Below are 15881 nucleotides of genomic sequence, written 5' to 3' on the forward strand. Positions count from 1 at the left end.
GCATTGTCAAACACTGTTCTAATTAAAAGTGTTTTAAAACCTCATTTATTCCTGTGATGGCAAAGCTGAATTTTAAGCATCCAGTCTTCAGTGTCACATGACCCTTCAGAAATCATTAAAGTATCCTGATTTGGTTTGTCTGTCTGTCTGTCTGTCCAACCCGATGTCACGGCAATTCGTATTTCGTACGTATATAGGTGGCTAATTCGTACGATTTTTGCTAAATCGTACATATTTTACGAGTTGCCAAATTCGTATGAATTCGTACGAATGACCTACCCCTGACCCCGCCCCTAAACCTACCCATCACTGGGGTTTAGACAAATCGTACGAATTGGTCATGATATAGCGTTGGTCGGTCTGTCTGTCTATCTATCTTCAAATAATAATAAATTAATGTAAAAATAAGGATTTGGAACAACAGAGCAAGTTACCTGCATAGTTTTGTGAAAAAGTATGTATGTTTATATTCAGTCATTTTCCAAAAAAGAGGTGTAGTGTATGATCCAACATTCAAAAAAGTAATAAAGTGCATGTTGCACATAACAAAAGAGTTGTGCTGTGATGCAACTAAATCAAGAGGCATAATAAGCCCGTCCTTTCTTTGTGAAGGACAAATCTGAATATGCTAGTCATAATGTTCAAGACATGTTAAAAGGAGAATCAATCAGACCCCGTTGTTATTATGACTCACGACTTTGTCAAGAAGCCAAGAATAAAGACAATTACAATTGAGAGGCCTTTGAGATCTCAAGGACCGGCCCTCTTCAACGCTGTTGTCTCATAAGTCAATTTCAGACAGTGCTTTCATATAACAGAGGCGTTCCTTTCCAAGTCTACAAACTCGCATGCACACACATGCCCACTCATAGTCCATTTCCAGCTGATTAGTGGTGGTAATCAAGGCTGAACTGCAATCAGCCCCCACTCCCAGCATGATAAACACAACCCTCCACCCGCCCATCCACTCTCAGCCAAACCACAGGCTCTTTCTTCCGCAATCACCACTCTCCATCCTTTCAATAGAGAGCTTCCCAAACCCTGGGCAAAAGCATAATGTCTTACATGCATCTACAGCTCTGGGCTGTTCCGTCGTCAGCTCAGACGTTTTTCAGCCGGCACCGGTTCTCTCCTCTTACTCTGATGAAAGAGAACCTATATCTCTGTGAATGTATGCTGCCTGCTACTGCTTTGATCAGCTATTTCTGAGAGGCGTAATGAGCTGCAGTCAACAAAAGAAGGATCAACGGAAGACGCAATACAGTGCGTTAACAAGTTTCAGAGAACTCACGAGTCACGCAGAGATGAGCGAGGTGAAGGATGAGCAGCGCTATCGTCATCAAACGATCACATCAAACAACATCTACTGGAGAAGATGCTTTTGTTTTCTGATACACCCTTGTGTGCTGTCCTCAAGTTATTCCCCAAATGCACATACAGATGGTGCCCAACCAGAATGCCTATTACCGCCGCGCCAGCCGCCGCGGCGAAATCACCGCGGCGAAAATAAACCAGCCGCATTTCAAAGTCGTTCCCGAAATGACCGCCAGGTGGCGCAAAGGGACATTGTGCAAATCAGCAGCAATTGCCGTATTTTAAAATGTAAGTGGGTTGAATATAAAACCCTAAGCCTAATAGGCATATTTTTCATATATATAAATAGGCCTATAAGGCTACAACAGAATAGAACCAAAGATAGAATCAATTTTAGAACTGAAAAAATAGAATCAAAAGTTAAAAATATAGACGATATTAGGAGCAATGACGCTGAATATTTTTACTATTCTATTGAGGAATTAGATAAATGAAGAGCTCTCGTGAGCGATACAATCGGATAGTAATTTATAGTGATTTCAAAAGCAGTCCTTAAAAAAAAAAAAATACATAGTAGGCCTAGTGTGTATTGTAGGAGTAGTGTGGCATAATACGCGGAACGCGTTTTAGTTAAGATCCTGGTTTCAATGCCCTTAATCTATATTGGCTAGGCTACTGCTTTAAAAAAATGTCACAACGCGTTTTGAGATTGTTTTGAATTAAACATTGAAGTTTAAAATGTAGTGTTTTGGCACACCAGGCCGAGTGGCGTTACGTTTTTTAGATTTATTAGATTTATATTTAGATTTTAGATTTCGTTAGATTTATTTTTCTCATAACAGCTAAAATAACTTAATATATGCCTTGTCTTAATATGACCTACTTAATATAGGCAATAGGCATATAATAGCCTATATAATAAATTAGCAAAACTTGGCCACTAAATATTTAATTTTCAATTATTTTAATTATCACAATTAAAGTTTTAATTTTATTAAATTGAACAAGCGCAACCATCAGCATTTAATCAAATATTCTAAAAGATGTATTATTAATAATAATGTTATTTCAACATAATATTTCGTTTTTTCGACATAATATGTGTGCGTGCAACAAGCAAGATGTGTATTTGTAAATCCGGTGATGCGTGCATTGATTTTTATCAATAAACTAGTGTTTTCTGACAGTGTCGACTGCAAAGATGAAGTTGACGATCGCCATATTTGTAGTGAACGCACCTAATGCACATACAGACATAATCAGAGAGTAGCCTTTTTATTTTCGTTTTGAATTATTTCGTTTGAAGACATTTCAAGCTTTGTGTATTTGATGTATTTCTCATGTCTGTGTGAGGCATACGCTGAGTTTCGTTAAGTTAGGAGGATGAGATGCGCTCCAGCTGACATGCAATGCAAGTGACCGCGCGGGCGCCTCCATGATTAGTGTCTGTTATATTTGCTTCTCTTACTTATTAAATACAGGCAATTGGTTGATGAAAAATTGATTAAAATTAAGATACAATTTATAGAAAACGAAATTCTCTTTAAAGAAAGGTTTTCTACTAAACAAAACTTAGTGGTCAAAATCATGTCTGACCCACTCCATATCCATCTCGATATAATGCATCCTATCTTACTCGTGCTGTTCACTTTTCATATTCAACATAGATGGAAAAAAAATAACATTATAATATTTTAACAAATATGATACTTAATGAGATTATTTAATGGCTACAACAGTATAGTAGGCCTATAGACTCTATTTGTACAAATTGCTGCACATTAATTTAATTAAATGAAACCTTGTAACGAATTCACACTGTATAGGGTAGACTGTGTACAGTTGAGACACCTTATGTCTCACGCTATGCATTGTTCTAAAGCCAGGCTTTATTCTGGCATGTTGATAGTGTTCGACAAACGCGGCGGCGCGTTCATTTGAATGAAAAGCGCTTCTCGCTCTTGTGAGTGAACACACACTGGAACATTGTCGCAACGAGTGAATCGTGGCCGAGTGGTTGAACGTACGTTACGATCATTTAGATGACACGGGTTCGAATCCCGAACTAACTTGGACTATTGATATTTTTATATTAGCCTATTAATGCATTTTATAGTCTATTGTTGATGCAGAGAGATTTGTCTAGTTCTAAAACATAGTTTTTTGCTTATAGCCTATTTACAAAATAAAATCACCACGCATTTCCATTTTACACTAAGGAACAAATATTATACAATGACTTTACTTCTGTAGCCTATAATAATTCCAATCGTAATTTCAAAAGCAGTTCTGTTAAAATATATGTATGACGTTTAAACGACAAACAATAAAATCAGAACCAGTATTTGCGTTCATGGTTCCAGTGGCAGTAATGCATCCACGGCTTTTCAAAATGTCACAAAGCGTTTTGAGATTGTTTTGAATGAAATATTGAAGTTTATAATGAAGTGTTTTGGCACACCACGACGAGTGGCAAACTCTTTGTTTTGTTTTGCAAACTCAGCTAGCCTGTGGGGGGTTTGGAGAAGGCAATAGTTGCTTTATCGTGGGGGTGCAGGAGGACAGAGGTGTTAATGTTCCGTCTTTCATATGGAGAGTGTCGGAGCCAGCCTGATGAGCAGGCAAAGGCAAAGTTCTTTTAAGGATTAATCTCAAAATCTCCAAAAGTCCATAGTCTATGTACAGTAGGCCCTATATCTTATTAAATTATATATTGTAGTTTCATTGATTGTATTTAAAGGTTTTCCACACACAATTTCAATTTAGCAGATACAGAGCTCTTTAATTCGCGACCCACCTCGTTTTATTGTAAGGTGAATTCAGCAAGGCATGTTGTATCTTTGAAGGAACAAAAGCTATTTGTTACAGTTTTTTCTTTCGTGATTTGTGTGGATGACACACAGCGACATATACAGTATTATCAGCTGTATGGTGTTTTTTTACGCTGAAATGCTTAATTTCGAGAAAGACCCGCCGCGCGCAGTGAGGGAGACCAAACTTACTAAAAAAAAATATCCAGCGCGAGAGAGAGAGACAAAGAAAAACGCCTGTTCTTAATTTATGTTGCTTTGAACTTTTTTCGTTTTGTACCGTTTTAATTTTTTAATTTAGCTGCAATTTCTTTGACAATAGAAATTTAAAATGTTGCAAGAATAAGATTGTGTTTCTTATTTTGCATCACGAAGGGAATAAACTCTATCGATGCAACCCTGTTTAAATAAATAAACTGTTCCGACACTTTATTCATACCTTGAAATGTGCGATGGGTTTTCAAACTTAATTAATTTTCTTTTTCTTTTACATTTTCATTGTTTATTTTTTAATTGAAAGCAATATACTGTATTGAAAGTATTTTTCTGATTTGTTCGATCTGTTTTGAAAAATGTCTTCCGTTGCTATGGCCGGGTATCACTGTCAGTCATCTCAATCTCGTGAATGATTCACACACACAAAAAAAATAATTTAGCAGATTAAAGAGAGCTTCATCATCTTAATTTTCTGGTGCAATCGGCTGACAGTCTTCCTTCATCAGATGTGTCGTCTTTGCAGCGGCTCAACTGGAATGTAGCAAATTTATGTTGTAAATTGATAATTAAACAAGATGATTGACTTTAATAAACAGATGCATATTTAAGCATCAAGAATGGAAAAACATAAGTCGGCTACACTGAGATTCGATCTCAGATCGTTTGAAGCTCCGAGAGGCTATTGATAATGCATTGACCACAGAGCTATCGTCTGAATAGCCTAAGTCTTCTATTTTCTCTGTTTTAAAAGTTTGTTATATTCTTTTTTTATTTGCTTATGTTTTTTAACATTGGCAATTTACTGTGTCGAAATTATGTGTCGAAAAAATTATAAAAAAAGTGTTTTTACAAGACCTTGTGCTGTTTATTTATTTATTATTATTATTATTATTATTATTATGTTAATTCAGCCATTCTGTTGGATAAAAATTGTCCCTAATGTAAAATGGAAATTAATGGTAATTTTATTTTATAAATATAAAATATTTAATATAGGCTACAGGAGAAAAAAACAATATGGTGTAGCAATATTTTAGAACTATCAAATCTCTCTGCATTAATAATAAAAAAGTAGCCCATGTTTGTTCGGGATTAGAACCCGGGTCATCTGAATTATTGAAACGTAAGTTATAGCCTACCACTCGGCGACGAATTTGTTTTGTTTTAGTTTGTTTGAAATGTATTTTTACATATTTTGCTTTCGTTAATGTTAACCAATTCTGTTGTAGCATAATAGGCCTATATTTTTTCCCTAAAAGTTTGTTTTATTCTCTGCTTTGTTTGTTTATATTTTTACATATTCAATCAGTCTCATTTTTGTTCAAATAATGAAAAACGTTTTTTTTTTTTTACAAGATCTTCCGTCATGTTTTTTTTTTTTTTTTTTTTTTTTTTTTTTAAATAAACATATAGGAAACTTACCTTTTAAAATGCCGCAGTTGCTGCTGTTTTGTTTAGCCTAGTCATTTCGCGAACGACTTTGAAATTCGACTGGTTTATTTTTGCTGCGGCAGTAATAGGCATTGTGGTTGATTATTTATTAAAGAATTCAATTGATAATCATAACAACATGTAAGCCTATTTAATTCTGAATATAACAAAGAATGCTTAAACCGACTAACATCGGTTAGTAACTGCAAGTCCTGAAAATGTTTTAATTTTACGGTAAATTATTTTAATTTATTTCACTGTTATGTTTCAGTTAATAGCATAAATCTACAAACACATTAAAATAACACGAAGTAAATGACAAGTAACCTATTGACATAGCCTTTCTAAATTATAGAAAAACTGGGCACACAATGTTAACGTGTGTCTACTTTGTTTAAATTTAATGAATTTGAATTCGTTTAACCACAGTATTTATCTTGAATTTATCTGTGACCTCAGCTCAGATTACTGCCGCGGCAGATTACGTCATAAAGAGAATAAACTGACACTTTTCAAAGTCTGTGATTACAGCGCCACTCAGCGGTAAAAGGCAGCAAATACACATCCCAATTTTGCCGCCGCGGGAACGGCGGCGGTAAAAGTCTCATTCTGGTTGGGCACCATCTGTAGTGTATAATGTACTGACATCTAAAGAGCTCTATCTGTCAGAAGGGCTGACTCAAGATGATTCATCCCTCTCAGAGGAAGAGCATGCTGGACTTCAAATTGGAGCTTTTACTAAACTGAATTACTACATTGAATTTGACTAAAACTAAAACTGAAATAAATATATTTTAAAGCAGAATAGAAAAAAGCCCCAAAACTAATAAAAATGACAAAAGCACATAACAAAATCACTAGAACTTAAACTAAAATAGAAAAAAGGAAATGTAAAAATTATAAATATTAATAAATACTACAATACAAACTAATACAAAAATTAGTTTCAGGATTCTTCAGTTGAGGGTATTTATTGACCAATATTGTTATTGTTAACTAAAACTAAAACTATTTAAAATTGTTATCATTAATGGAAATAAAGATTAAATAAAATATAAATATCAGATGAAAAACTTAAACTGTAAAGAAAATTAGAAATGTTGCCTTGGCAACTAAATGAAATAAAATAAGCTGAAGTACTGAAATGATTAAAATTGAAATAAATAAAGCTAAATAGAAATAAAAAAACTAAGAAAAATGAAAAAAGCACTAAATTAATAAAACTTAAAAACAAACAAATATATAAAAAAGGAAAATATATAATAAAAAAGGCTTATTTAAAATAGAAATATATACTACAAAACAAAATAAAAGAACACTGCTTTTGACTACATGAACTCTACGAAAATTAAACCTATCAAGCTACATGTTTCTTCTGCACAGCGAGTTAGCGAGCAGTCAAATAACTATCATTTTACAAAAATAAAGGAAATGGACAGTAAGTAATGACAACTAAAAAATCTGTTCTCAGTTTATAATGGAAAAATCTTTCTGATCATCAAACTGTCACTTCTCTACCCTGCAGTCATGCACTCTCTTTCTTTTCCATCATAAAAATATGTTAGTAAAACCTCAATTTACAGTATCTCTAAAATATTTGGTGTGATGGTAAAGACACATTAGTATCGGTGGACAACAATTCTTTGTTATAAAAAATTACAAATTGTACACAAAAATAAAATATGATAATGTTTCTTTTTCTTTTCAAATTTCTCATAAAAAGTTCCATGCAAGTTCCCTAATTTGCACTTTTTAAACATTATTATTGAAGGGAAGTTTTAAAAAGTTTGCCCAAAATGAAATTCTATTTACCTTTCAACATTCCTTTATTTATTAGTCTTGTGAATGTCTTTTAAAATAAGTAAAGAAACAGAATAAAACAAGTTTAACAACACTATTACAATCTATGCTTCAAAATTATATATACATAAAAAATTCATCCTAGAGGATGGAAAAGTTTCCTTATTTGAAGAATCACCCATAAGTAAGAGAATAGTACTTGTTCAGGACTAGCATCAGTAACACCTGCATATATCTGAGAATTTATTCCCTCTGAATGAGAGAAATGCATCTGGAAGAATAAGACTATAGCGTCACCGCACAGCTGAAGAGAGGCTGTGTAGGGAAAATGCAGCTGCTGTAAATTGCTACCTGTGCTCTCCTTCTCCCTCCTCCTCATCTTTACGCTCTTATGAGGCTTGCGGAGAGCGAGCTGACAGCCTCTAATTCCTGCCCTCACAGGAAGAGCGCTTCTGTTATTAATATCTTCAGCCCACACTCAGTAGGGGAGCCACCGTGAGGAGAGGTTCTGCAGTCATGCTAAAAGGAAGACATAGAGTCTACCAAGCTGATGCTGGAGTATAGAGTGGTGTGGAACAGAACGGCACAGCATGGAATGTACAGAGTAGTTCGGTTTGGTTTGGGATGCAGAAGTACGCTGTGCAATGGTACACCATGGTATGGATATACGGGAGGGCAGGGTTTTTCAAACTGGGGTCCGGAACCATACAATGTAAAAAAAAGATAACAATGATTTCATAGAAGTTAAAGGTGCTCTAAGCGATGTTGGGTGACGTCACTTCTTGTTGACGTTCAAAGTATTGTCAAACAAAACGGAGGCTAGCTCGACCCTCCCTCCTCCTCATCCCGTCCCCCCACCCCCCACCCCCCTCCCCCCTCCCCCCTCCCTTCCGTGCTTCCTGAAACAGTCATGAACCATTTAGAAAAAACAAACTGGATTTTGAAAAACCCACTTGTCCAGCAAAAACAGAGCCACCTGAATATCGGATTGGGAGCCCTTCTGCTGGTGGAGTTCTCGCCACCTTTTGAACGCTTTTCCGATGTAAATTCGGGACTTCGCACGTTCCTTCTCCTTTTCCCTCTTCTTTGTTATTTGTTCATCGGAACGTTGTCTCTTTGGTCGTGTGTCGGCCATATCAAAATTCTCAAGAATATAAATTTTAACGTTAGTCGTTGTTAGGACATCTCTCCTCTAGCTAACTTCCCTCTTCATGCTTCTCTCTCCTCCACTCCCCACACCCCCCCTTCATGTGCACGCGCACTAACCCCCCAACCCCCACCCCCAAATCATTCTTGTCGGTGATTGGCTGGAACACTGTTTGTTATGTTTCGTGGTCCAGGCTGGGCCAGTTTGTTTTTCTTGCCATTTGTGGATCCTGGGCTGTCTACAGAGACCGCGTTTTTTTACAGTGTGTTCAGAGGACAGGCAGCTAGCGGATAGTGAGGAGATGTTTGCTGGATGTGACAAAAAATGTTTTGGCCTAAAAAACGCGTGACATTGCTTAGAGCACCTTTAATGTTAGAATTTACAGAATTATCAATTTTATTCTTTTGACAGCCATAGCAATAGCGTCTAGTTTCTCTGATGGTCGGTACAAAAAATAATAACATTTTTAAAAAAGCAGTGTCTAGTGAATAGAAGCTAAAAATTTTCCAGATAATATTTTATATGGTTAAATGTGTTTATTTTTCATTGTTTAGTGTAATTCCATCTTTATAAAAGAAAATACAAAACCATTCAAAAGTTCGGGGTCTCTTTTGCTCACCAAGGTTCTATATATTTGATCATTTTTTTAAATTAAAAACAGTAACATTGTGAAAGATTATTATAATAAAAAATAACTGTTTTCTATTTTAATATATTTTAAAATGTAATTTATTCTTGTGATGGCAAAGCTGATTTTTCAGCAGACATTACTTCAGTCTTCAGTGATCCTTCAAAAATCATTCTAATATGATGATTTGGTGCTCAAGAAACATTTCTTATTATCAATGTTAAAAATAGTTGATTAAATTTTTTTTTTTTCAGAATTCTTTGATGAATAGAAAGTTCAAAAGAAGAAGAATTTATTTGAAATAGAAATAGCTATATCTGAAAGTAATCATTTCTTTAAAAAATAAATAATAATAATAATCTAACTGACCCCAAACTTTAGCAGGAAATAATTTGCTGCTCTTGTGGAGATAATAAAGACAGTGAAGAAGAGAATAAGCTCTGTGGAGAAAAAGATGTGTACAAACAACATAAGAAATGAGAAAATAAGCTGAATAAAATGACAAGAGAGAAAATGACAGAGATGAATTCAGGAGGAAAAATGGAGAAGCATCTGTGCACAATAACCTGAAAGACAGTAAATTATCTGTATGCATACATCACAAATGACATTCCAAGCAGAAGCTCATATTAAAATGTAGCTAAATACACCAGAGGGTGGAGTTACCAAGATTATTGGGTTTCTAACACAGCAGGCACATTTATTGATATGTATAACAGTGTACAGAAAGACCAATAAATATGCATTTTTGTGCTTTCAGACATTTGTTCACATTAGGGAATGCTGTTCAGAGGCCCCTAAATTTAATTTTGAATTCATATAATGCTCATATAATGTTCATACCATGCTCATATAATGCTTGAATCGAATCACACGTGGAACAGTGATATACAAAAAGGAAATTGGTACCAGAAGCTGCCCTTGCAATCTAATGCAATTTTAAGAATATTGAAATAAAAGGAAATCACAAAGCCATTAAACTGCTAAATGATCATTGCTAAAACAATCAAGAACCAATGCTACAGTTTTGATGGCATTCTTTTAAAATGCATTTTATTCATTTTATTTACTTTCTGATACATCTATTCTACTATTTCTGATAAATCATTGGAGGAGTTCAGCGTTTGGCTCACGCTGGTTTTTGTGAAGATCAGACTCGGGCTTTAGGGACCGGAGAATGTCAGGATGGGGTTTTAGGAGCCTCCGGAGCAAGAAAAGCAGATTCAAATACAGAACGGTGTCAGACAACATGCTGACTGCAGTAGCAGGTGGATTACATTATATGTAAACTCGTGGTCTTTAATGGGGCTCGTAAAGCAAAGTGACTTTTCAAACCTGTATGACCTACTTTTTTTGTTCATACAATGGAAGTCAATGGTAACCAATATAGTTTGGTTACCAACATTCTTCAAAATATCTTCTTTTATATCATGCAAAAGAAAGGCGTACAGGGTTGAAACGACATGAGGGTGGGTAAATGATGGCAGAATTTTCATTTTTTCATTTTCATTTTTCAGCATTTTCATGCTGTATCATATGATATAAATCTGAGACAAAAACTCATACTGGGGCATTTTGCCCCAATATCTTGAATTTTAGGGAAAATGCATTCTAACGGCATTTTATGCTCCATAATGCAGCGAGTTGTTGCCCTGCATCATGTTCGTCACCGATCAACTGGATGAAATGTAAGATGAACTACGTAGGTCTGGGGCAGGACGGGTGTGTTAAATGCGTTTATCGTTTTAATGTTATTTTTTCCATGACAAATTAATTAAATGAACGCATTAAATTATATATATATACATATAAAGAAACTTAATAACTAAACAGCTTTATCAAGGATAGGTTGTCCATAAATATGTTTCTGAGCATGAAGGTAAATGCAAATTTTAGTGAATAAAACTCATTGTGAGGTGCCTGGGGAATGAGAGAAACTCTTACAGGTGATGGCTGTGAACAAGTCAAGGATGAAACACTCACTGTCTCATCCGCTCTATTCTGCCCTCAGCCATGGAGGTATTGATGCTGCTCACTCCCAGAGAACCCAGCGGAGGCTTCTCTTCCTCTGCTTCAGCTCCTGAAACACACACAATGTACATTATCAGACAAAATTTTGGACTGACTTCACTTGTCTGAATTTTTATGTTTCTGGACTTAAAGTTACCATGAAATCAACATTTTTTTTATTTTTTTTTTATTTTATAAAATGTTGCAATGTTTATTATAAATAATTTATCTGTGTACATCATTATTTTAAAAAATTAAAATAATCATATACCCTTGTAATCTTCCACTAATCTTCATAACCTCCCCTCCCTCTTGAAACAACATCGGTTCTCTTCATGACGTGTCTCAGCATAGGATGGGAAAATATCCTCTACAACTGACTGCAAACTGGCATTCAGATCAGCGTCCATTTAGTTAGCAATGTCCAACTTCATATTTTTTGCCCTACATTTTTTCTCATTCCAGAAGCTGTTTTACGTATGTTATACGTCGGATACGTTGTATGTTGAGTATGTTTAGTGCAAACAGTTTTACAGTTTTCTTCACTGTTATTCTACTAATAGTAATGTGGCTAATAAAACAGAAGTTTCGCACATTCAGAGAAAATAGCTTACTTCCATTGAAAAATAAGGTGGCCAAACAGTATATACAGTTCAAAATAATTTCACAGATATTTCAACTTCAAAGAAATGCAGTTCTTTTGAACTTTCTTTTCATAAAAGTATCCTGAAAAATGGTATGTGGTCTCTACAAAAATGTTAAGCAGCACAATTGTTTTCAACATTGATAATAATAAGAAATGTCTCTTGTATTAGAGAAACTGTATTAGTTTTGCTAATATGCAAATCAGCATATTAGAATGATTTCTGAAGGATCATGTGACACTGAAGACTGGAGTAATGATGCTGAAAATTAAGCCATCACAGGAATAAATTACATTTGAAAATATATTAAAATAGAAAACAGCTATTTTAAATGTTATATTTCACAATATAACTGTTTTAACTTTACTTTTGATTAAATAAATGCAGCCTTGGTGAACATACAAATTAAAATGTTTAAAAACTTACAATTATTAAAAATATTACCAATCCAAATGATTTAACAGTGGTGTACATGTATGTACAGTCAAACCAAAAATGATTCACACACCAGATATATTTTTTTAAATTGTTTTACTAGTGGGTGCAGGACACTATAGTTCATTTATATAAGTGATGATAGCAAAATAAAAGTAAACTGTAAAAAAATTATACCACAAAATTCTTCATACAGTGGACTACCAGTAAAATTTATACAAATTTGGGACAAAATATTATTAAGAAACTTTGACCTGACCATGTTTTGCTTAAGTGTTTTTTCTTTAATTGCTAATGCAAACTTTTTACACCATATACTGAACAAAATTAAGCATTACTTGGTAATTTTCGAAACTATAACGAATAAACAGTGATAATGTGTTGAAGGTGTCTGAATAAATTTTGGTTTGACTATATATCAAAATTTGGGTTTCTAAAAAGTGAGAGGTCTGAAACTAAAGGAAGCTTTCTTATTGATTCAGTTTATCACAGAGATACATTACAGTCCTAAGCTGTCTATGATGCAGGAAAGCTGTAGAATATTAATATAATAAAAAAGAGAAAATCAAAAGCAGGCAACACAGCACATCTACTTCAGAGCAATAAATGTGTTTATCTGAACATATTTTTCAGGTTTATTGTGAATGTTTATGAGCAAATCTCTAATGAAAGGCCATTTTCATGGCAGAATATTATAGTTTACGACTTACATGACATTATAGCTATTAGAGAATAATAGAGGACAATACAGTAGGTACCAAGGGAAGACATTTTACACAAGTACATAAAGCAAAAGGTTTGGTAAAGTTTTAGCTACACTATTACTGTATATAGACCAGTGCTGAATGAAGTCAGAGATGTGAAAGTGGAGCTCAAGCAGAAAGCTGCATTTCTGAGCTGTCAGCCACAGTGACATGTACACCAAACCAAACCAGATTGTGTGTGTGTGTTTGAGAAGTCAGCAGGTGATGAGGGGACACAGAAGTCATGTGTCAGAGCACCTTGTGCATTGTGTTTGTATGTCAACTGTATGTCAAATGTCACTGTTGGTCTTTTGGCAGCATAATCATAAAATGAATAGCACCAATTTGTTACTATATTTGACCTGCATTAAAAGTACACATACATCCATCTTTTTGAAGTGCCATTTAGTCAGATAGTTCGACATGAATGCACCACCTGAAATCAAATCTACTGCTTCCCACTTTGAGTTTGAGCCACAAAAACTATTTTTCTCTCCCTTTTTTTCTCTCCATTCTTTTTGGTATGGCTGAGCAAATCTGAAACTCATTGTCTTGACAAGGTGGCTGGTGAAAGAAAGAAAGGAGATAAGCTTAGAAAAGTGTTTCTTCTCTTACTGAGTCTAAAAGATCAACCCTGGGCTGTGCTGATATTACCCATCATGCATTGTCCTAACACCGCTATCATTTATCTAACTCTGCAGATAAGCAGAGTTCAGAAGTGAGGATTGCTGAATAGTATTTTCAAATATATGGCCTGATATGAGGATTTAGAAGTTTATCTCAACAATACTTTGACATACTATTGAGAAATGAAGATATCAGAATGCATATCAACACACTCACAAACAAATGCTATAATGCAATACAGATACTCATTCACAGTAGCCTAAAAAAGCATTTGTACACTTAAACCACACTTCAAAATATATGAATGCCATTGTATTTGATAAAAGTGGCATTTCTTTTAAAGAAATGCACAAGCACACCTCTCAAACCAAACTTTTTACAAAGTTTGTTTGGTTTTAAATGACATAAAAATAATTCAATAATGCATTATTAAAATTAAAATAAAAAATATATATATATTTTTTTAAATAAGCATATGTTCACTATGGGTTAATAAATGTGCACATTCAGTGTGGTATTTGTCTAGAATATGGTACTTTTTAGAAAAATCAAAAATCAAAATAAATTCAGTGGTTCAAGATGGCAATTTTTATAAAGCATCTGAAACCTAAGAAGGTCAAATAAACCAGGAAAGAAACTGAGACTTGAACAGAAATACTCCAGTTCTTTCGATGAGGAAATGCACAGAACTGATCGGATGTGGTCAGAGCCTGTAAATAGCCTCACTGAATTACCTAATCAATGTCGCCATGGCTTCAAGTGGCAGACAAACAGGCTTCCTGACATTCTCACTCCAGAGTCATCAGGAACAAGAAAAAAACTCAATATCACGCGCTCAGAGGCGTGCACCAAGCAAATGGATCATTCACTCGACGTGTATGGAGCTAAATGAGCATGCTCACATGTCTTCAGAAGAAGTGTCATTTTACAGGCCTGTGACCTTCAGCAAGCAGTTTTGTCTATGTTCACTGACCTCTCATGTAATTTGCCAGTCAGTATTGGAGAAATATGCTATATATCTCATGTTGGTAATGGAGTGTACCTGCCAGTGGGGTTGTATTGTATTGGTACACAGGCCTATCACCAATAAATGTTCTTGTGTGGAATGACCGGGAACATAAGCCGTACTCACCATCTGAGTCACCATCCAGAACATTCTCCATGTGTCTGATCATGGCCTCCAGGTCACTGTCCTGTGATACACAAGGACACACATGAAGGGGTCATGTTCAGGCTGTGATGTATGATAAAGGATGCTTGAAACACACCATATGTTCCTTCTGGCCTACTTACAGAGACATTACAATATTACTGGAAATTACAGGGTTTCTTCTGTTTAGATCAAACCGTGATTGTGACTAGACTCCCTAATGAAAGTCTAGCCACACAAGGCTTTTGAAATGCAGGTTCTATAAACAGCATTTGGGATCAACACGTCTCCTATCTGTAATGATAGCATGACCTGGAGGGAGGAAGTGGCACCATGATAAAGGCAACCTGAATGGTTTTTACTCCCTTGAGGCCTTCCCCTTGTTGATGAAAGTCTCAAGGAACATACAGACTGAATGAGTCTGAAGGAGGACTAAAGGTCCATCAGCAACAAAATTAGGTGTTTCTTCAACAATGGAACTTGTAGACTTTTAGAAAATAAAGTCCTATATTCATGCCCTCACAAAAAAATATCTACTAAAAATATCCAAAAGTTCATGTACATTTATCACCAGGAATATTTATTTTCATTTTTGTGAAACATCAGGAACATTTCCATCAAATGCTAATTTTACAATATTTTTTGGAATAAATGGCAGATTCATATACCCCAAATACACAAAAATTTAATAATAATAATAATAGTAATAATAATTAACATTTGATTGGAAATTATGCACATTTAATATACAAGACTTAAAAAACAAATGTAAATAATTGTTTACAAATAAAATATGAAAATGATTCATGGTTATTTGACTCAATAACTATCAGTTTTAAAAATGCAATATTTTCATGGTGGATTTCATATTTTAATATTAAAAGTCTGGTCTGGGAGAAGGATAAAACAATAAAAATATACATAAA

The 15881-nt window shown here is 34.7% G+C and overlaps 1 protein-coding gene across 1 annotated transcript in view; it reads right to left on the minus strand.

Moving 5' to 3' along the window:
- nek11 (NIMA-related kinase 11) overlaps nt 1-15881 on the minus strand; it is a gene marked incomplete at both ends in the record, with an annotated part of 67165 nt that overhangs the window by 6633 nt on the left and 44651 nt on the right. Inside the window, 2 exons of the mRNA XM_084088128.1 lie at nt 11330-11426; nt 14938-14998. Coding sequence (XP_083944254.1) covers nt 11330-11426; nt 14938-14998 — 158 coding nt within the window. The remainder of the gene's footprint in view (nt 1-11329; nt 11427-14937; nt 14999-15881) is intronic.

The sequence above is a fragment of the Abramis brama genome (assembly GCF_963993115.1).
Source record: "Abramis brama genome assembly, chromosome: 17".
NCBI classification, from domain to species: domain Eukaryota; kingdom Metazoa; phylum Chordata; class Actinopteri; order Cypriniformes; family Leuciscidae; genus Abramis; species Abramis brama.